Source organism: Heterocephalus glaber, unplaced genomic scaffold (genome assembly GCF_053883595.1).
Source record: "Heterocephalus glaber isolate CG9 unplaced genomic scaffold, H.glaber_assembly_v1.0 deba00000470, whole genome shotgun sequence".
Lineage (NCBI taxonomy): Eukaryota > Metazoa > Chordata > Mammalia > Rodentia > Bathyergidae > Heterocephalus > Heterocephalus glaber.
This window is the reverse complement of record NW_028258145.1, coordinates 16,152,357-16,175,777: the sequence shown is the minus strand read 5'-3', so window position 1 is coordinate 16,175,777 and position 23,421 is coordinate 16,152,357. Positions and strand designations below refer to the sequence as shown.

The 23,421-nt window shown below is 41.7% G+C and overlaps 1 protein-coding gene across 2 annotated transcripts; it reads right to left on the bottom strand.

The window, feature by feature from the left end:
• Positions 1-15,874: 15,874 nt before the first annotated feature.
• LOC101716705 (fatty acid-binding protein, liver) lies at positions 15,875-21,920 on the bottom strand. Of its 2 annotated transcripts, none has more exons than XM_004844559.3 (4): positions 21,737-21,920; positions 20,136-20,308; positions 18,698-18,790; positions 15,875-15,997 (listed from the first exon to the last, which is right to left on the bottom strand). In XM_004844559.3, the coding sequence occupies exons 1-4, from the start codon at positions 21,801-21,803 to the stop codon at positions 15,947-15,949; spliced, it is 384 nt and encodes a 127-aa protein (XP_004844616.1). In that variant the 5' UTR covers positions 21,804-21,920; the 3' UTR covers positions 15,875-15,946. The 2 variants fall into 2 exon arrangements, with proteins under 2 accessions (XP_004844616.1, XP_004844615.1); XM_004844558.4 differs by lacking the exon at positions 15,875-15,997 and adding an exon at positions 16,023-18,343 and having other exon boundaries at positions 21,737-21,866.
• Positions 21,921-23,421: the final 1,501 nt, after the last annotated feature.

The window sequence follows — 23,421 nt, the reverse complement described above, 5'->3', positions numbered from 1 at the left end:
TTGGACTTTCAGGATTTTTACTATCAAGTGTCCAAGAGGTTCTTTTCTGATTGTGGCTATATTGGTTTCTATATGCCTCATGTATCTATAAGTTATATTCTTTTCCCTTATGAAAGTTTGCTATCATTTCAGTTTAAATATTTTTATGATATTTGTGCTATCTTCTGCATTTTTAACTAATTTCAATTAATCTTAATCTTCTTTGCATCATCTAGCAGTTGTTGGACCTATTTTTTATGTCCTCTTGTTTTTAATGTTTCTCTCATTAATTGATCACCTACTATAGCCCTGACTTTTAGTTCTATCACTCTGTCCTCATCTCACATTAATCACTTCTTCTGTCAATATCATCAATAAAATTTTAATCTTCTGAATTCAGTAAATGCCTTTTGTTATGGTTTGTGTCTAGATGTCCCCCCAAAACCTCATGTGGTCATAGGTGGTGCTTTATCAGAAGTGGCTGGATCTAGAGTGTGTGACACTGGAGTTGATTTATGGTGAAATGGTAGGATCAAGGGCACTAGGATTAATGGTGTGAGTGCTATCTGCCCTAAGTATCCTGGATAAGATATAAGGGATAGAAAGAACTGTGGTTGTTCCTTGCTGCTTTACTACCTTCTGCCCACCATGAACTGTTTCTCCACTGTGATGTCTGTCTGTTATGCACCCTGCCTTGGAGCCAGCCGATTATGTACTAAAACCTCTATAAACTGTGAGCTAAATAAACTTTTCCTCCTTTAACTTTGGATGTCAGGCATTTTGTCTCAGCAATTAGAAAAGTAACTAAGATACCTTTCGTAGACTCTAATTTTTTCTATGCTGGACATTCGTGGTTTGCATTGCTTTGTTTAGCTCATATAGCTTTATATTAGTGTCTTATGTAGACTCATCTTTTTATTAAGAACAATATCTGAGTAGCTATATTTTCTTTGAAATTTCCAAGGTCCTTGTTGATCTGTTTTTTTAAAAAATCTATTTGCTCTGCTATCCTTTCAAATAATTTGGCTGTATGAATTTTGATTTCCTCCTCTTCCTCAAAGTTCCCCGGATTGGCTCTGGGGGAGTTGAGAGTTTTGTTGCCTCTGGGGGAGTTCGAAATTTTGTTGCCTTGTCTGTTCATGTTTCTATTTCTTTCTTTGTTTTTTTGTGCTGAGACTTGTTGGCTGATTATAGTAGAAGACATTGTTTCTAGTATGGAGACCTCTTTAGTTAGTGTTTGCTTTTCAGTGATGCACTCTAAATGTGGCTAACATTAGGCCTTTGTCTCTGTCTCCAAATTCCCCTACCTTCTTTCACTTAGAAGGGGAGGCGGCTGTGGATTTGGCTCCTTACTCAATTATCTGGGAATGGGCCACAGTACTGTTAATGATGCCAAGGTGATCCAGTTATAGACATATAGAGAAACAAATTGATAGCAATAACTATGTTACCTTGGCTATGGCAATAAAATCAGCATCTGTAATAGTGTCAAGACAAAGTGGATATTGACATAACCTAGGATCAATAATGTACCACCATTAACTATGGAAGAGAGATCTACAATTATAGCATAAACACTAAGACCAACCAAATATTGGCTGACAGTAAACATCTACTAAATGGAACAACTTTACCCCAATTAACAATAGAAACATATTTGACAGTAATTACATACAGTTAGCTAATTATCTAATAGTGTAGTTTTAAAGAGCACTGAGGAAAACTTTTAAGTTTGCCTTTATCCTAATATTAGCTCCTAATGTTAGCTGTGTGACTTTGGATTCATTATTTCACTCATGTATTTGTCAGCTTTCTGTCACTGGAATAAAACACCTAACAGAAATTAATTTAAAGTAAGAAACATTATTTTGGCTCATGGTTTGAGATATTTCAGTCCATACTTGGCTGGCTCCAAGGAAGAAATAGCATTCAGGAAGGGCATGGAAGAGGAAAGCTGCTTAACTCATGGTGTTCAGGAAACAGAGAGCAGGGGAAGACCCAGAGAAGAAGGGGCTGGAGACCAAGTATATCCTTCAAAGGAATGTGCACACTGACCTACTTCCCTCAGTTGAACCCCACCAACTCTTACCCCATTAAGCTATGAATTCACAGTGGACAAATGCATTAATTAGGTCAGTACCTTCATGATGCAATTCCCTCTCTAGAGCCTGTGAACATTGTTGCATTGGTGATCAAGCCCCAGATACATGATTCTTTTTGAGACACTTCCTATTTAAACCATTACAACACATTCCTCAGTTTCATTTCTCTTTCTGCATAGAGTTGTTGTGAGTTCTAAGTTTCTTAAATGAGAACAGAGCTTGTCCTGTCCTAACTGCTCAGTTGAATAGAATCTGTTATTACACCCATCCAACCATATTCTGCTGGAGTGTCCCTTCTCCCACTTAGAAAGTGAAGGTGAGAGGTAGATGCAAACAAGTGTGTGCTGAAGTTAGCTATGAGAGCTGACTGTACACCTCTTTTCAACTCTGCATTCCTCACACTCATATCTTGAACTTGGCCTTGGTGGAAATATTTACACATGATATCTGGCTTCATTTTCAAGTCCATAAATTTGTAGTGTTTATCAATTTATAAAAATGTTGTAGCTGCATGAGAGCAACAGAATGGATAGTTAGAAAGATTACCGAATGAATCTTTACTTAAACTAGGGTGAAGTGTGCATTGTGAAACTTGTATACCTCAGGGCCACACAAAACATGTGTAAGACTTCTCTTACCACGTTTCAGCCTAATGCACACCATCAATGTATCCACAAATACATTTGTTAAAGGTCAGATACAGCTGTTACTTGGGCAAACCTCTCAGGGTTTACTTTTCTTTAGAAGATACAATGGAACAAGTGAAGTTGGGAACTTCTCTGTGGCCAGAGTGATTATTTTTATAGTGCATTTTGCATCATGTTACTCTTAATGCTAAAAACCCCTCCATGATTTCCCACTCTCTCCCAGATCAAGTCCATAGTCATCATCAGAGGAAAAGGAAATTCACAATGGAAACTCAGTCCCTTCTCTCCCTCCTCTTTCCAAGCCCCACATTCATCACACTCCTTGAAGAGCAAATACCCCTGGATGCTTTCAGATTTCCTCTGATGTTTTTCTACTAAGAAATACCAGAAAACCATGGGATGCTGTCTTGGTTACTTTTCTCATTTCTGAGAAAAACCCAACATGCAAAGTTAAAGGAGAGAAGGTTTCTTGTAGCTCAGAGTTTGTAGAGATTTCAGTCCTTAGTTGGCTAGCTCCAAATCAGGGTGGCATGGCAGAGGGTCACTGTAGAGGGGAAAGAGTTCATGCCAGGCAGAAGGTAGCAAAGCAGCAAAGTAGAAAAGGAGCAAGCAATAACAGCAGGCCTCTTTCTGTTCCTTATATTCTAACCAAGCTACATGCTCTTAGGGTGGGTAGCACTCACACCCAGGGTGGGCCTTCCCATTATCCACACTGGGAACTACACCAAACTAATCAATGGACTAATTTAGTAATCACACACTCTAGATCCAGCCACCTCTGAAAAGCCCCACCTATGACCACATGAGGCTTTGGGAAAGACATCTAGACACAAGACATAACAGATGCTCAACATGTCTTTAAAAAGTGCTCTAAAGATAAGCATAGACCAAGGTAGACTCCCTCCCTCTACTCCAGCCCTCCATCACTTTCCTTTAAAAAACACTTTTCTTGTTTTTGTTTGTTTGCTTATTATTTAGGAAATGGCTACTTCTTTGTGAATGCAGACACAAGAACCTTCCATCAACAATCATGGAATGTTGATTCCTTGATTCTCTCACAGGAATGTCAATGAGTGCTAGCTGTTGGTGAGATGCTCACATCACAGGCAGAGAGGAGGGGAAGGAATCAAGGTAAATATAGCTGATTAAATCCACAGCTGCTTATTCAATTCATGTAAAGCAGACTAGTATATCTGCCCAAAGTCATCTGTGCACTTACAGAAAATTCCCAAATAAATGTCTAAAATTAATTCTCCCTGTCAGGCAAAAACATACAACCCCCCCCGCCACCACCCCAGATTTGTTTCCAGGAGAAAAACCCTGGTTAGTGGGAGTCTTTGGGAATTCCATCAGATCCCTGGAGGCTTTGCTTAGAAGACTTTATATCACCAGCTCCTCCAGCAGCTACAGAGTCAAACAGCCTCAGTTCCATCATTTATCAGCTCAGTGGACAAAGCAAACTTCTTCTCTCTGTGTCTCTGCACACAGAAGTTAAGTTGTCTGAGCATGGCAGAGTTTCTGTGAAAGCTCTAGGTGTCATACACAACTGGTGTGTCCTGAGGAATCTGAGAATGCCAACAGTGACATGTTTTATATTATGGCAATTGGATTTTATTATTTCATGGGCAACTCACAAAAGCCATGACTGGAGGCACTATAATTCCCATTCTAGAGGTGAGAAAACTGAGGCCCAAAATCATGGGTTAATTTGTTATAACCATGTGTTCAAGCCCAAAATCTTTCCTGTAAATCATCTGCACTTAAAACATTTATTTCTCATTATAAAAATAATTCCATAAAATTAGTTCCTTAAAAAAGATTTAAACAATGTAAATCATACAAAAAGCACTTGATGCCCCAGTTTTGTTCTCACCCTAGAGATAATAGCTATGTTTTGGCATTTCAATCATCTAGACTTTTATCCTATAAATTCATATACGTGTGTGTAAGTAGATAATCTTGTTTTGCATTCTATCAAAATTTTCATGAAGGGTATACAGTCAATATTGTTCTAGGTAGCACCACTCCCAGAGCAGAGGAAGAAGCTTACAGGCCACCATACCACCACTCCCAGCGCAGAGGAGGTGAGCCACACGGGTGACAGCAGCAACCCCCATCCCCGTCGAAATGAGAAGACATGTGAACAAGACTCAAAACCAGACTTCCACATCACCTACAGCAACCCCAAAGGGAAATGAGATGCAGCACTCTGATACTAAACCACCTGGATTCCCTGAACTGGCAACAAAAGAGGATCTGGAAAAAATGAAATCAGAAATAATTTCTCAGATAACAGCAGAGATTGTGCTCATAGTGCAAGACATAATTAATAAATCTAGAGAGGAGCTCAGGAACATGATGGAATTCCAACATAGGAAACAAATGGAATCCATAAAACAGATGCAAACAGATTTCCAGGAGATGAAAAACTCCATTGAAAGTCTACACAGCAGAATGAGCCAATGTGAGGACAGAATTTCAGATATAGAAGATAAGATTGCAATTAATGCCCAGGAAAGAAAAATTGCTCAAAATTGTAAGGGACCATGAGAAATCAATCCAGCATCTGCTAGACGATGCAAAGAAGAATAACATAAGACTGATCAGAGGCAGTTGGAGTGTTCCCACTCACACAGACCACGCAGATCCAGCCTGCGAACTGGCAGCAACCCACTGGATTCCCCCTCACCCCACTCCTCTGGCCTTTGGCCATACTGACATCTAGTTTCACACTACAAAGACACAGAGGACACCGGACCACCAGACCACTGTACTGGGTAAGTTGGAGTGACCATCACCTCCCACTGGAACTGGGACTATCTTCAGGGGAAGAGCAGCTGGAAACTGCAGTACAACCCTGCAGAGTTCAACCCTACAGGAGGGCAGGGAGCTCAACTTGAGACTTGCAGTCAGAAATCTGCCCAAAACTCACGGGTCAGTGACTGGCTTACAGAGACTCATTGACTTATATCTGCACACTGCTAACCACATTGTCTGTAGTGACAACAGAGACACACCCTGAAAGAGGCCCCTCAATTCTATTTTAATTTTTTATTCCCAAAATTAGTATTATTGGATTGTTTCTTTTCCTCTTTTCTTTTTTTCTCCTACTTTTTGCAAATTTTAGTTTTTCTCTCCTTTTTTTCTTTTTTTCTTTCTTTTCTCTTTCCTTACTCTCTCTCTTACACTCACTCTCTTGCTGTTCCATATTGTTCATCTCCCTTTTTGTCCCTGTTCTGGCCCTCATTCGGATTTCTTCTTTATTTTTCTATTATTCTCTTTTTCCTTCTCTCCTGTGTCCTCTAGCCTTACTGCTAACTTCCCCTATCCTTCTACCTATCTGTCCCTCCCTCCCCAACTCCTTCTAACTTTCCATCCTGAAGGGTAAAGTGTTATATTAAAGAGTTTACTCACTGTAATCATATGTGGGGTTGGTCCCTGACCTTGATTTAATTCACACAGTTAAAAGTGATAGATTAATAACTACCACAAAATGTCATTTTCTAAGATGTACTTGATGCTATGGTGTTGCTGATTGTATCACTTGGGCTAAGGTGTTGTTATTGATCTAGTCAGTGGTTCTTCCTAGTATAATGACAATGAGCTAGCCTCAGAGTCATTAGAGACTCAAAACTTAAAGACCACCTATATCTGGAAGTCACCTCTGAGAAGTAATCATTCCATAAGGATTCTAATTACGAGCAACAAAGATACTTACAATAAACAATTCCAAAGTATCAACCCAGGAGTTAAACCAAAGACAGCACCAAAAACAAAAATGAGAAGACACTTAAGCAAGGCACAAACTCAAACTTCCACACCACCAAGGGTCCCTGGGGGAAATGAGGTGGAAAAGTCCAATAACCAACCCCCTGGTCACCCTGAGCTGATAGCACAGGAAGCAACAAAACAGATGAATGAGGCTCTAGAAAAATTCAAAGCAGAATTAATCTCCCAGATATCTGCAGAGATGGTGAGCAGAGTGAAAGACATGATTAGAAGCTCTAGAACAGAAACAGATAAAAAAATAGATGAGCTCAAAAACATGCTGGAAGCCATGAATACCCAGCATAAGAAAGAAATGGAAAAAAAAATTTAATGAAAGAAATGGAAACCATGATCACCCAACATAAGAAAGAAATGGAATCCATGAAACAGATTCAGACAGATATTCAGGAGATTAAAAACTCCATTGAAAGTATCCACAGCAGATTAATGGAATCTGAAGATACAATATCAGATATAGAAGATAGGATCACAGTTAAAGACCATGAAAACAGAGATTTCTTAAAAATAGTAAGGAGCCACGAGAAATTAATCCAGCAGCTGCTAGATGATGCAAAGAAGAATAACATAAGACTGATAGGAGTCCATGAAAAAACAGGAGAAAGTAAAATTGACATTAAAAAACTGTTCACAGAAGTAATACTGGAAAACTTCCCAGACAGAGGTAGAAAATTGGGCATACAGACAAGTGAGGCATATAGAACCCCAACTAGCCATGATCAAAAGAAAAATCTACATCTAGGCATATAATAGTCAAGATCCCAGAAACCCAACAGAAGAACAAACTCCTCCAAGCAGTTAGAGAAAAGAAACAAATCACCTACAAAGGAAAGCCCATCAGAATCACAGCAGACTTCTCAACACAAATCCTCAAGTCAAGCAGAGCTTGGAGTGAAGTATTTCAAGCCCTAAAAGAAAATAGCTTCCAACCTAGACTGTTGTATCTGGCAAAATTATCTTTCAAAATTGATGGGAAAATTAGATACTTCCATGACAAAGAGCACCTGAGAAACTTCATGAACACCAAACCAGCACTCCAAGCAATTCTAAACAATAGCCTAGTAAAAACAATGAAGGTCACAACTCCATGATTCCCAACAGAGGGAAGCCCCCAGGCAAGGTAAGACACTAAAGGGAAAGGGGGAAAAAAAGAAATAAAAGAGCCAACAAAAGTAAAACATCATGACAAGGATGACTCACTATCTATCATTTATAACCATCAATGTTAATGGCCTCAATTCACCAATCAAAAGAAATAGACTGGCAGAATGGATAAAGAAGCAAAATTCAACAATATGCTGGTATAAAAGAAACACACCTAACTCAAAAAGAAATCCATAGACTGAAAGTAAAAGGATGGAAAATGGTTCTCCATGCCACAGGAACCCAGAAAAAAGCAGGGGTAGCAATCTTATTTGCAGACAAAGTAGATTTCAAACCAAAACTAATTAAGAGAGACAAAGATGGTCACTACATTCTTGTGAAGGGAACAATCCAAGAGGAAGAGATGACAATCCTGAATATATATGCACCAAATACGAATGCCCCCAACTATACAAAGCAAATATTAATGGACATGAAAAACCAAATAAGCACTAACACGATTGTAGTGGGGGACCTCAATACTCCACTGTCACAAATAGACAGATCATCTAGACAAAAAGTTGACAAGGAAATTCTAGGATTGAACCAAGTTATTGAACAAATGGACTTAATAAATGTTTACAGAGTGTTCCACTCCACAAAATCAGAATACACATTCTTTTCAGCTGCACACTGGTCATTCTCCAAAATAGACCACATGCTAGCTCATAACATAAGAAACCACAAAACCCCACAAACACATGGAAACTGAATAGCACCCAACTGAACAACCAACCAATGGGTCACAGAAGAAATTAAAGAAGAAATTAAACAGTTTCTACAAGTAAATGATAATGCCACTACAACATACAGGAATCTATGGGACAAAATGAAAGCAGTTCTATGTGGGAAATTCATAGCAGTGAATGCCCATATTAGGAAAACAGAGAAAACTCAGATAAATAACCTAATGCAGAACCTCAAACTCCTAGAAAAAGAAGAGCATAACAAATTCAAAGCTCATGCAAGAGAGGAAATTATAAAGATCAGAGCAGAAATCAATGCAATGGAGACTAAGAAAACAATACAAAAAAAATCAATGAATCAAAGAGTTTGTTTTTTGAAAGAATAAATAAAATCAATAAACCTTTAGCCAACTTTATCAAAAAAAAAGGAAAGAAAAGGTGCAAATGCATGCAATTAAGAATGAAAAAGGTTGAGTTGCGCAGAACATGCCGAATCAGCCCGCTGCAGACAGGCAGGTCTGTGGACATGCTATGGAGGTCTGGAGTCACACGGAACACGCATAATCAACCCGCTGCAGACAGGCAAGTCTGCACATGCCCTACCAAGGTCCAGAGGCGAGAGGAACACACAGAATCAGCCCTGGCCCTGGCAACAATCCACTGGACCCCCACCGCCACTCCTCTGTACAGCCACCTGGTACAACACTACAAAGACGCAGAGGACACCAGACCACCAGACCACGGTATTGACTCCTGCTGCTCCCGGCCCAGAAGTAGGGGCTTCTGAGCTGCCATCCCACTGCTCCTGGTCCAGAGGAAGGGGCTTCCCAGCAACCATTCCTCTCGTTGCTCCCAGCCCAGAGGAAAGGGCTTTTGGGCCACCTTCTGTCCAATTGCTCCTGGCCCAGAGGAAGGGGCTGCTGAGTCGCTATCCCACTGCTCCAGAACCAGAGGAAAGGGCTTCCCGGCCACCATTCCTCCCGCTGCTCCCAGCCCACAGGAAAGGGCTTTTGGGCCACCATCCCTACCGCTGCTCCCATCCCCTGTACCACCTCACCCAGCTCAGAGGAGGTAATCCATGCAGGTATCAACAGCCCCCACCCCAGTTGAAATGAGAAAACATGTAAATAAGTCTCAAAACCAGACTTCCAGATCACCTACAGCAACCCCAAAGGGAAATGAGATGGAACACTCTGATACTCAACCACCTGGACACACTGAACTGGCAAAAGAAGGGGATCTGGATAAAATGAAATCAGCAATAATTTCTCAGATAACAGGAGAAATTGTGCCCCTAGTGCAAGACATGATTAATAAATCTAGAGAGGAGCTGAGGAACATGATGGAATCCCAACATAGGAAACAAATGGAATCCATAAAACAGGTGCAAATATATTTCCAGGACATGAAAAACTCCATTGAAAGTCTACACAGCAGAATGAGCCAATGTGAGGACAGAATTTCAGATATAGAAGATAAGATTGCAATTAGTGACCAGGAAAAGAAAAATTGCTTCAAAATTATAAGGGAACATGAGAAATCAATCCAGCAGCTGCTAGATGATGCAAAGAAGAATAACATAAGACTGATTGGAGTCAATGAAGAAACAGGACAGAGTGCAGATGACATAAAAAAATCTCTTCACAGAAATAATGGCAGAAAACTTCCCAAGCAAGGGAAAAGAGCTTGACATACAGATAAGTGAGGCATATAGGACTCCAAATAGCCTTGATGAAAAAAAAATCTACACATAGGCATATAATTGTTAAGATTCCAGAAACTCAACAAAAGAACAAAGTTCTCCAAGCAGTCAGAGAAAAGAAACAAATCACTTACAAAGGAAAGCCCATCAGAATGACAGCAGACTTCTCAACACAAACCATCAAGGCAAGAAAAGCTTGGAGTGACATATTCCAAGCTCTAAAAGAAAACAGCCTCCAACCCAGATTGATGTACCCTGCAAAATTATCTTTCAAAATTCATGGAGAAATAAGATACTTTCATGACAAAGAGCACCTTAGGAACTTCATGAAGACCAAACCAGCAATCCAAAGAATTTTACACAATAGCCTAGGAACAGACATTGAGAAGCACAACCCCAGGAAGCAAACCAGAATGAACCGATCTAGCATGACAAGAAATTAAGTGTAAAGGGGGAGAACCCAACAAAAAGAAAAAGTCATGGCAATGACAAGTCAATACGTTTCAGTTATAGCCATCAATGTTAATGGTCTCAGTTCACCAATCAAAAGAAATACACTGGCAGAATGGGTCAAGAAGCAAGAGCCAACAATATGCTGCATACAAGAAACACACTTCATTCAAAAGGAAACTCATAGACTGAAAGTTAAAGGGTGGAAAACAATACTCCATGAGATGGGAACCCCAAAAAAAGCAGGAGTAGCTATCCTCTTGGCAGACCAAGTAGATTTCAAACTAACACTGATTAAGAGAGTTGAGAAGGACACTACATCCTTGTAAAGGGAACAATCCAAGAGTAAGAGAGGACAATCATAAATATCTATGCACCAAACACTAGTGTGCCCAACTATATAAAACAAATACTAACAGACATGAAAAGTCATATATGAACTAATACAATTGTAGTGGGGAACCTCATTACCCCACTGTCACAAATAGATAGATCAACTAGACTAAAAATAAGTAATGAAATACTAGAACTCAATCAAACTCTTGAACAAATGAACTTAATAGATGTTTACAGAGTCTTCCACCCCACAAAATCAGAATACACATTCTTCTCAGCTGCACATGGGTCATTCTCAAAAATAGACCACATACTCACACATAGAACATGTTTAAGTAAGTGCAAAAAAAGTGAAGTTATCCCCTGTATATATCATAGTGCAATGAAATTGGAGATCCATAGCAAAAGAAACTCAACAAATTTCATAAACAAGTGGAAATTGAACAACACACTTCTGAATAACCAATGGGTCACAGAGGAAATTAAAGAAGAAATCAGACAGTTCCTTCAATTAAATGACAATGACAATACAACATATCAGAATCTGTGGGACACAGTGAAAGCAGTCTTAAGAGGGAAATTTATAGCAGTGAATATGCATATTAGGAAAACAGAACAAGCCCAGTTAAACAACCTGATGCTGAACCTTAAGCTTCTAGAAAAAGAAGAGCAGGACAACTCCAGAGCTCATACAAGGGAGGAAATTATAAAGATCAGAGCAGAAATCAATGCAATGGAGACTAAGAGAACGATACAAAACATCAATGAAGCCAAGAGTTGGTTCTTTGAAAGAGTCAACAAAATTGATAAACCCTTAGCCAACCTTATCAGAAAAAGGAAAGAAAAGGCCCAAATCCGAGCAATTAGGAATGAAAAGCATGAAATTACAACAGATCCAGCAGAAATCCAGAGGGTCATCAATACCTACTTCCAGAACCTATATGCCAATAAGATGGACAACACAGAAGAAATGGACAGATTCCTAGATACATATGAATTACCAAAGTTGAATGAAGAAGACCTAAAAATTCTGAACAACCCAATATCAACCAATGAAATTGAAAATGTAATTCAAAACTTATAAACTAAGAAAACCCCAAGCCCTGATGGTTTCACTGCTGAATTCTACAAGACATTTAGAGAGGAACTGCTGCCACTACTGTTTAAACTCTTCAATGAAATTGAAAGGGAAGCCATACTCCCAAATTCATTCCTGGAAGCAAGCATCACCTTGATCCTCAAAGCAGCGAAAGACCCAACCAAAAAGGAGAACTATAGGCCAATCTCACTAATGAACATAGATGCAAAAATCCTTAATAAGATACTGGCAAACAGAATGCAGATGATCATCAAGAAGATCATACACCCTGATCAAGTGGGATTCATCCCAGGGATGCAGGGATGGTCCAATATATGCAAATCAATCAATGTAATACACTATATCAATAGAGCCAAGGACAAAAACCATATGATTATCTCCATAGATGCAGCAAAAGCATTTGACAAAATCCAACATGCATTTATGATAAAAACCCTACAAAAAATTGGAATAGATGGTCTCTACTTCAAACTGATAGAAGCCATCTATGAAAATCCAACAGCCAATATCATACTAAATGGTCAAAAACTGAAATCCTTCACACTCAAATCAGGAACAAGACAAGGATGTCCACTATCACCATATGATATATGATATATATGATATTGTTCAATATAGTTCTGGAAACATTAGCCACAGCAATTAGACAAGAGAAAGAAATAAAAAGAATAAAGATAGGTAATGAAGTCAAATTGTCATTATTTGCAGATGACATGATACTCTATATAGAAGACCCCAAGAACTCCACCAAAAGTCTTCTAGACTTAATAACCAAATTCAGTCAAGTAGCTGGTTACAAGGTCAACACACAAAAATCAATAGCTTTCCTCTACACCAATGACAGACTCACTGAGAGAGAAATAGGGCAAATAATTCTTTTCACAATAGCATCGAAAAAAATGAAATACTTAGGAATCAACCTAACAAAAGAAATCAAAGACCTCTTCTCTAAAAACTATGGCATTCTGAAAAGAGAGATTTGAACATGATATCAGAAAATGGACAGACATCTCCTGCTCCTGGGTAGGAAGGATTAATATAGTGAAAATGGCCATACTTCCAAAACTGCTATATAGATTTAATGCAATTCCAATTGAGATCCCAGCAGCATACTTCATGGACCTTGAGAAAACAATCCAAAAATTCATTTGGAACAAGAAGAGACCCAGAATAACAAAAGCAATTCTAGGTAACAGAGACATGGCAGGGGGTGTCACAATCCCCAACCTGCAACTATACTACAAAGCTACTGTGATAAAAACAGCATGGTACTGGCAAAGAAACAGACCTGAAGACCAGTGGAACAGATTAGAAGATGCAGAAACAACACCAGACACACTCAGCCATCTCATCTTCAATAAAGGAGCCAAATACCCTCACTGGAGGAAAGATGGCCTCTTTAATAAATGGTGCTTGAAAAATTGGGCTTCAACTTGGCAAAGATTAAAACTAGACCTATATCTCTCACCAGGCACTAAACTAAAATCAAAATGGATTAAAGATCTAAATATTAAAATAGAAACTCTGAACCAGTTGAAACAGAGGTTAGGTAGAACCCTTGAAGACATCAGTGTAGGAAAAGAGTTTATGAACAAAACCTCAGTTGCCCCTGAACTAGCACAAACAATCAACAAGTGGGATCTCTTCTTATTAAAAGGCTTCTGCACAGCAAGAGAAACCACCAGCAGTGTGAAGAGACAACCCACAATGTGGGAAAAAAATCTTCACCTGCTCTTCCTCAGACAAAGGACTACTATCTCAAATCTATAAAGAACTTAAAAAGATCAGACCTCCCAAATTTAAAGACCCAATCCAAAAATGGGCATCTGAAATGAACAGACATTTCTCAGACAAAGAAGTAGAAATAGCAAATAAATACATGAAAAAATGTTCAACATCACTGGTCATTCAAGAGATGCACATGAAAACAACGCTGAGATTCCACTTCACTCCGGAAAGAATGGTTGCTATCATGAAATCCACCAATAACAAATGCTGGCGGGACTGTGGGGAAAGAGGAACCCTGCTCCACTGCTGGTGGGAGTGTAGACTGGTGCAACCACTGTGGAAATCAGTATGGAGATACCTCAAAGAACTAGGACTGGAAGTCCCATTTGACCCCGCTATTCCACTGCTGGGGATCTTCCCCAAAGAATTAAAAGAATCATACCACAGTGATATATGTGAGCCCGTGTTTATAGCGGCACAGTTTGTAATAGCTAAAGCTTGGAAGCAGCCCAAATGCCCATCAACTGGAAACTGGATAAATAAGATGTGGGACTTTTTAAATAAAATGGAGTACTACTCAGCCATAAAGAGTGAAAAACTAGAGTCATTTATAGCTAAATGGATGCACATTGAGGCCATACTCTTAAGTGAAATAAATAGGACACACGTGTAAATACCGAATAGTTTCTCTAGTGTGAGAAACTGATAGTGTAAATAAGAGTTAAAATGATTAAAATGAATAATTGATAATTTGAAATAGGAAAAAAGGTCCAAAGACGTAGGGGCGAAGGGAGGGGAAGGGGAAAGGAAAGAAGGGAAAAGAAAAATTATGAGAAAAGAAAAAATAATGGAAATGATGTCTATGTAAATAGGGAAGGGTGGAGGGGGTGAAGGGTGCACAGGTAATGGGGAAAAAATAAGAATCAAGATACATCATGTACAGGTACAAACACCCAATGATAAATGTAAACATATTGTCTACCTAAAATGTACCAATAAAAGAACTTAGGGAAAAAATAAATAAATAACATTTTAAAAAATATTGCTCTGAAATTTGCTTTTTATTCATTTATTTTTATTTTTATTTTTTATTTTTGGTACCAGGGATCTTACTCGGGAACTTGCACTTGGGAGGCAGGTGGCGAAACCACTGAGCTAACTCCTTGGCCCATTTGCTTTTTTAATAATATGATTTACCTTACAGATATTTCTATATTGGCACATTTAGGTCTACTTATTTAGTTATTTACTCATTATTTACTTATTTTTTTATTCATTGTAGATTATTTCAGAGCTTGGCTGTACCAAAATGTTTGTCAAAGAATGTTTGTTTCCATTTCCAGGTCATCATACTCTTTATGTTCTTTTTTGTGTTTGTGTATGAACACTTCTTTAGGGAGATATACAATGGTGGCATTGCTAGGTGTTAAGGACTTCACATTGAAAATATTAAGGGATGCTGCCCAATGGTGCTGCATCCATCAGGGCTTCACCAGTTTACATCTCTCCAAGAAGATGGAGCCATTCATCATGTCCTTACAAACCTTGGGTGTTATTAGTATTTTGACTGTTTACCAGTTGATTTTTATTTTGGGTTCCTCATTACATCCTTCATTCTTAATACTGTGAATATAAACATACTTCACTTTGTGAGTTGCCTATTAAAGACAGTGTTCAAGGACTTTCTGCCTTTCTCCCACATGCTGTCTCTGCCTGTAGGGTGGAAGGAGTTTCCATCCAAGCTGCTTCTGTCCAAGTCTCGTTCCTCTCACTAGGCCCTTCACTCAGCCCTCCCATAGGAGGAAGTATTCTTTGGTGGGTCAGTGCCTGAGCCCCTGTGCCTGTTCACTGGTGGGGAGGGGGACTGTGGCTGTCCTCAAGGGCACATCTGTCCCTTGCCTGCCTAGGGTTCCTGGTCCCTGTCCCTGTGGGAAGCCACCACAATGGCCAGCCCACTGTAATGGCCAGCCCACCGTACGCCCTCTTCCTCCACCTCATTATCTATGCAGCTGCCTGGGAAGAGCATGTCAGGGCCACCCTACAGATCTAGGCACAATTAGCCTTCCTGTCATGGACAGGCAGCTTAGGTTCTATATTCAGGCTAAGAATGAAAATCAGATTAGACCCGGTTGAGGAGAACATGGGGGTCACCGATGTATACAAAAATGTAGATGATCAGAGCTCACAATACCAAAAAGTCCTCACACACAAAAAAATGTTTTCTTAAAGCAGAGTTCACTTTATTACATTAATTTTACACAGTATAAGTATAGGAAATGCAAACTTGTCTAAATTCTCTTGCTGATTCTCTTGAACACAATGTCACCCATTGTCATGGTCTGAAGGACAAAAGAAATCATGAAATGATCATCTGGTGATAAACAATAAAAATAAATTATTAAGCCCCCAAGTAGCCCCAAATATAGTAACACATAAAACAACTCAATGATTCTTCAAATCAATGATTCCTCAAGGACCAGAGGAAGGGCTGACAATTTTTTTAAAGCCTTATGCCTATGTCATTGTGCTTTCTTTCATGGAGAGTTGTGCTATTTGCTGACTACCTTTCTACATCAATGGATGTGATAACAAGATCACCCAAACTTATAAAATCCAATCCAATCCAATATCTCAAAGTTCTACTGAGCACCTGCTATGTATCAAAACCACGTTGAGCACCAAGGACATGTGTGCATGGAACACCAGGCAACTGGACTGGCACATCATGGGCACTACCTTGTTTTCTTTCTAAAAGCTGTGAATGAAGCAAGTGAAAACACTGGCTGCATCAGCTTTGGGCTCCTTGAGGGATGCTCCCTCCTCATCTTAGTTCTCTTGAACAAGACAGCTGCCATTTGATGTCCTATCATCAGGTAACAAAGAGGCCCCTTAGCTTCAGTAGCAATAGGGTGGCTGCCACTGACGAGACTGGAGCTCTAGCTTTACTACTCATATCATCACCTGGAAGACCTTGGATAGGTTGACCTGATTACTGACCCCTTGACCTGCCTACCTCACAGGAGACAGGAGGATTAGGCAAAGTGAAGCTATCAGAGGATGTTGGCCAGGTCTCCTCCTGGACACCTCATCTCCTGCTCCCCTGTCCTGCTGGGAAGCTGCCGGTGTGGGCACAGGGACTGCGTATTTCACAGTTGATGCTCACATTGTCACTGCCTAAGGGATATTCTCACGTGAACCTGGTGACCACAGCCTCCTTGGGCTGCCTTCTGCCTTCTGTGACTTCCTAAAGCAAGCTTTGGGAGCAAAGAAGAGAAAGGGGAAAACAACTGCAGGAAAAATTCTGCAAATCCCTTCCAAAATGGGATCAGACCTGGCCAACAGCCGAGCACTGACAACTGCAGACCTGGAGTGTAGCACTCATAGGGGCCAGGCATTTGCCACAAATATAATCCTTTTAATGCCAAATGGGCAAAGGCATGTATTAGGCCCCTGGGGCTGATAGGGCAGCTGGAGGCCCCTGGGGCTTGTGGTTAGTGCTGAGGTAGAAGGAAGGATTGTGGCTATTAATTACTGTGATGGCACAGAAGCAATGAAAGAGCCTGATATTTCTTGTGTGTGGGCTCTGCATTCACGAGAATGGCTCCTCTGTGACCCAGTGAGGCTCACAAGAGGGGACATCTGTAGATTGAATGGATTTGTGCCCTCTACTCTTAGCTTTGTCTAAGTGAAGACAGAAAATATGAGCTGTGCTGGTTGTTCTGCATGTCCCTGTGCTTTTCCTTCCAAACTCCTCTCTTACTCCATGGCATCAGGAAACAAGGGAGAGGAGGTGGGGGTGGGCAGTTAGGAGGAAGGAAGGAGGGTGGGAGGGGCTGGCAGGGGAAGGACAGCCTGAGGGAGGTGGGGACACCAGGCGGGTGGATGTCAGCTCACATGGTGGCTTTGGTGAGTTAGAAAAGAGTGTCCCTCAAGATCCTGCTGTTCTATCTGTTGGAAAATGACCTGGTTATGCCACACTGCTTTGGTTAGACAGGATGGCTACAAGGTGGTATATGAGGTGTGATAGAAAAAGAGTGAATGTTTACATCAAACAAAAAAATTATTATAGTAGAAGATACATTGTGATTAATCCACCTCAAACCCCTCCAACTTTGGACACACTTATCCCATCATTTTGCCCCTTTCTAAACCAGTTCTCAGAGTCCTATTTCACGGATGTTTTTAAGAGTTGTGATAAAAATATACAATAAATGTCATTGCCTACTGCCATCCGATGGAAAAGCAGTCTTGTGAAAACTCTATGGTTCGTCCTCATCCACGCTATTCACTGGATCTGGTACCATATGACTTCTCTTTCCAAAGTCAAAATTATCATAAAAAGTAAAGGTTTTGAATCAATTTAGGGCATGGAAGTCATGATAACACATCCAAAGACATTCAAAAGAAGCCTTCCAGAGTCACTTCAGAAAGTGGCAAGAACTTGAGATGAGTCTGATCCAAAGAAGGGAGAGTATTTTTTGAAGAATTATAACAATGTTCTTACTGAAATAAATATTTTTAAAATGTAAATATACTCCAAATTTAAAGAAAACACAATGTAAATACAGAAACCTACATGGTCTGAAGTATGAATCACCTCCCATGGGGACATCTGTGGATGGCAGCCCTGAGAGGCTAACCCAGCTCAGCTGGTTATGCTGCACTGGTTTGGTTAGACAGGACTGCTACAAAGTGATATACAAGATGTGATAGAAAAATATAATGAATGCTTACATCAAACAAAAAAATTATTACAGTAAAAGACACATTGTCATTAATCCACCCTGGCTCTGCCGTTTCATGGCTGTTTGTTGCCTCAGTTTCTTCTTTTGAAAACTACTGTTGGGAAGCTTAGAGATGCTATGTAAACTTCCTGACACATAAGGGAACCTGAATGAAGTGGGAGGAGATACAGAAAGGCAGAGAATTTGGGGCTCAGGGGAGGAAAATAGGCATGGCGTGAGGGGTGCAGCTGCTTCTCACCCTTCACCTCCTCCTCCCTCCAGCACCAGAGTCACAAGCTCAGAGCCCCCACTTACGCTGGTCAGTGTGTCCCCACTGAGTTCAGTCACAGACTTGATGTTTTTGAAAGTTGTCACGAGCTTGTTGTCACCTTCCATGTTGACCACCACCTGTGGGGCACAGAGAGGCCTGTGAGGAAGGGTCTGTGGAGAGTGAGACCTTCACTGATGAGTCAGTTCCCCTGTGCAGGTGTCAGCTTACAACACCTCTGGTCCCAGTGCTCCCAACCCTCAGTTCTGACAGAAGAGAGGGGCACAGAAGACAGAAAGAAAACCTCAGGATGTCTTCTGTCAGAACTTCAACCCATGGTGTGTGATCTATAAAAGCACACAGGACACCTGAGTGGTCCCCAGGACAAATGCTGAAATAGAAGCAATAAAGTCTCAATTCTCCAAGCTAATGGAGGAGGCAGTGTCAGAATTCAGAACCCTGCACACACTTTGCTCTGCTCTGCATGGGTCCTCCCGGGAACATTCATGGTTCCTGTATGCTCTCTTTTCCAAGCCTTAGACATCCAGGAGGAGCAAACATGGAAATCCAACAAGGAGAGGAGGACACTGCCAGGGTTAAACATTTCCTTCCACATGGACAGCTGGAAAAGGCCTGTGGTAGAACCCACAGTGGCTGCCCCTTCCCATGGGTATAGCTAAGAAAGTCCTGAGATTTGCCTCAGTCTCTGACATTGTATCTGGAGAGGCAGAAATAAAGAGCAATGGGAAGCGCTGAAGAGAGAGCTTGCTGAGCCCAATGCACAGAGTCATGTGGGGAGCAGGAAGACGGTTGCTGGGTGGAGCTGGCTACAGTGGCGTGTGCAGTGCATCATGGGGAGGAGCAGAGGTCAGGTCCTAGGTGTCATTGTGCCCTGGAGCTCCAGACCTGTGGGGATGAAGCCACCCTGCCCACTGCCCTCAGTCTGACAGGCTGACTTCTCCTGTGCACAGATGAGGTAGCCAAGGCGGTCAGCTTAGTGGCCACCCCAAGGTGTGGTCTGAGTGTCTGCCTGGGCCTGGAGATTCTGGTGTTTCCAGCAGCGCTTCGGAGACCTCTGTCCCTATTACCACCTGCTCTGGGCTCTGCTAAGCCCAGAGTGATTTGGGCTGAGTTAAGGAATTTCACTGACCCTACTATGGTATGCCCTGTTGAGGGGACTTTGAGAGCCAGGATCCTGGCCAAAGAGAAACTGAGAGTGGGAATCATGCTGTGTGCCTGGTTCCCTCCACATAGTCATATAGGAGGCTTCAGGTTTGGAGCCCACAGCACTGATGTTGAGGCCCAGGGAAAATGACAGCCGCTTCCCTATGAGTTCTCTGGTTCTTACACCCAAGAGATGGGATTAGAAATGGGGTATCTAGGATGGGAACTGGGAGGCATAGGATTCTGTGAGTCAGGAAGCCCTGGGGCCTGGCTCCAGGAAATATTCTAGAAGCAGAGCTTGTTGAAAGGGGAGCCTCCTACCTTGACCTTCTCTCCAGTCATGGTCTCCATATCACTCTCTTGCCCCAGGGTGAACTCATTTTTGGTCACTTTGTTCCCAGTGCTCACGGTGATTTTGAAGTTCTTCCCATTCTGTACAATTTCTGACACTGCCTTGATGTCCTTTCCCTTCTGGATGAGGTCTTCGGGCAGCCCTGGTGGAAACCATCTGAGGTTTAGAGACAACGGGGGTGGGGGTTTCAAGGTCGAGGAAGACAAGGGAAACTGACATGGATGGGCAGAGGCCACAGACACTGGGGACCTGTGAGCAGCAAGAGCTGTAGCCTCGGATAGGAAAGGAGAGGCCGTAGCCTGGGTACCACAATCTTGAGCCTTTCTTCCCCTGTGGACTCCCTGCTTCTCTCTCCCTTCGCTCCCTTGCTCCCTCCTTTTTTTTTTATGGCTTGCTGTGAGAGTTAAAGTGTGTCACTTTCCACACTCAGGGTGATCAGAGAGTTTCTCTTCCAATCCCGGTCACTCCTGAAATGACATGAGGAGCTACTAATAATTAGGGCCAACAACATGTACAAAGCATAGTTTTGCAGGCTAACTTGGGCTTTTGTAAGAATGGATCCTCATGAGATGTTCTGACAGCAAGACTGCTGGGTCCTGCTGTATAGATAAGGAACTTGAAAGACAGAAGCGGGGTGACAGGCTTACAGAAGACCTCAGCTCTGAGGCACCCCTGAAGTTCTTCCTTCCCTGCCCTTGCTGTTTCCGTGCTCTTCGCCCTCTCCACACCCTCCTTGCCTCACTGCTCCCTCTGCTCACAGGGCTCCCTCTGCCTGGCACACCCTCCCCTCCCCAGCCCCCTAGTGGGCACTGCTCCTCTTCCCAGGCTCCCCTTCACCACCACCTCCCCCCTTCCCCTCCCTCCACACCCTGCACTGTGGGAGACCCGGTGCAGGGGGCAGTGTTAAAGCGAGGTCCCTGGGAAGCAGTGCCTGCTTCTTACCCCAACTCAGACTCTTCCTGCCATGTGATCTTGATTATGGCAACATACATTTCTCAGCCTCAAAAGTAAAATGAGAAGATAATTGTTCCCAAGTCAGAGATTTTTGGGAGAGGATTAAATGGGGCATTGCTTAGCAATTGTTTACCCAATGCCTGGTACAGAGTCACCCCTCCTACATGTTAAGGGTTACTTTGTTACATTTATTTCTTCTCTTCTCTCTCTAAATTATTACCTTGGAAATGTGGCTCTTCATTATGTATCTCAGTTCTATGTATCCAGCACAGTGCTTGAAGTGTAGTTGTCCTTGAATCAATACTTGTTAGAAGAATGAATGAATGCACTGGTATATATATGAATGAGTCAACAGAATCAATCAAAGAAGTACCAATAGATGTGGGCTTCAATCCAGATCACACCCTAGGTCAGTGTTCTTTCCTTTTGGCTCTTGATGGCCTTGTTCCCTAAGTAATAGCCCAAGTGGTAAGATCAGCAAAGTAAGTAAAAGGTCCTCTACTGTGGTGAAGCATGCACTTCCTGTCCCTTTCTAACAGCTGATACAGACTAGCCACTGCCAGTAGAGCCAGACCTTCACCGTACTGACATGTGTGATGGCCTGTCTAGCACTCACCCATTGCCTTCATGAAGGGCTCGAAGTTCTCCTGGCTCTGCAGTTGGTACTTTCCAGAGAAGTTCATGGTGGCAATGAGGCTCTCTCTACGCAGCTGGCCCGGGTCTGCGGGCCGGGCTGCCCACTGGTGGCATTTTTATAGGGGCTTCTTGCTCTCCAAATATGGATCATAGGTCAGTGGCTATGGATTTCTTTATGGACAGGTTCAAACATTAACTCCCAAGAGCAATAGCCAACATTAAAAACATGAATGACACAGCAGAGGTTTGTTCTTCTTCAGTGAACATTAATGAATGTCTATCAGGTACAGAGCCCCAGGACCTTCTAGCTTTTCGGGTGACATCTCACCCCTTATGAACTAAGTATGCATATAGGAAATGTGTATGTAGGCCCATTATACACAAAGAGTGATCAAAGCATAAAGTTAATGTTGAAATTTTCAAAATTTATTAAGTACAACACATATGGACATTAGTGCCCCTTAAAATACTCCCTTCACTTCAAACACACTCATCCCCTCATTCTTGCCACACTCTGAAGCAATACTGGAAGTCTTCTTTTGTGAGCGTCTGCATGAGGTGTGAGAACGCTACAGAGAATGTCGCTGCTACGAGCCATCCAATGGATAGGCAGGCTCTTCAAAACCTTACAGTGTGTCTTCATCTACCTTTGTCACTGGATCTGGCCCCATGCAACTTTTGGCTCTTTCCCAAAGTCAAAGTCACCACTAAAGGTGAATGATTTGAATTAATTCAGGACGTGGAGGCAGCCATGGCAGTGCACTCATGAAAGAGGACTTCAAGAACTACTTCAGAAAGTGCTGAGAATAAGTGTGTTTGAAGCAAAGGGGAATATTTTAAAGAAGATTAATAACAATATGTCTTTTACTGTAATAAATCCTTTAAATGAAGCATTAATATTATATTTCTATCATACTTCATACATGTATATATATGCACGCATGTATTGTGTACATAACTAGATGTACTTATACACACATGTGTGTACATGCATAGTCATGTGGGTGCATACAAGCATGTATACATGTGGGAACATTGGAAATATATTTATGTCTATATGTAACACTCATAGAGAAATGACTTTGAGCTCAAAGCTTCACCTTATTTGCATACCCTTAGGAACTTTTCCTATCCTTATTATCTTTACACACACTTTTACAGACTTGTCATCAGCCACTAGTACTGTTTTCCATTCAGGGAATTCCTCTTGGATGATGCAGGTAAATCCACAGCTTCAACCAGTATCTCTTCTGAAGTGCAAAGTCCATACACATTACAAGACAGGTGCAGACTCCTAAACCAGGTGTGTGGAAATTGAGATGCATATTATAGGCAGGGACAAGGTAAGGGAAAGAAAAGGGCAGTATCTGCTGACTTGCCCCATCCCTACCCAGGAGGCAGGAACAGGGACTTGGGGTGACATGTGGGGAACTTGGCCTGTGGAGCCCCCTCACTGGCACTGGCCTTGGGCAGACTGCATAGAAATGCTTCCCATGACCCCAGGATACTCCTGTTTGTCATGAAGCACAGAGGTGATGGCACCCAGCGGCTCTACATCCCCCCACTTCCTGCCTCTGAGGCAGCTCTAGACAAGCACCCTCACCCCTATGTCCCTCCCTCCTCTCTCTGGACCTTGGCATCAGCCTCTTCCTTGTAGCCTCCAGT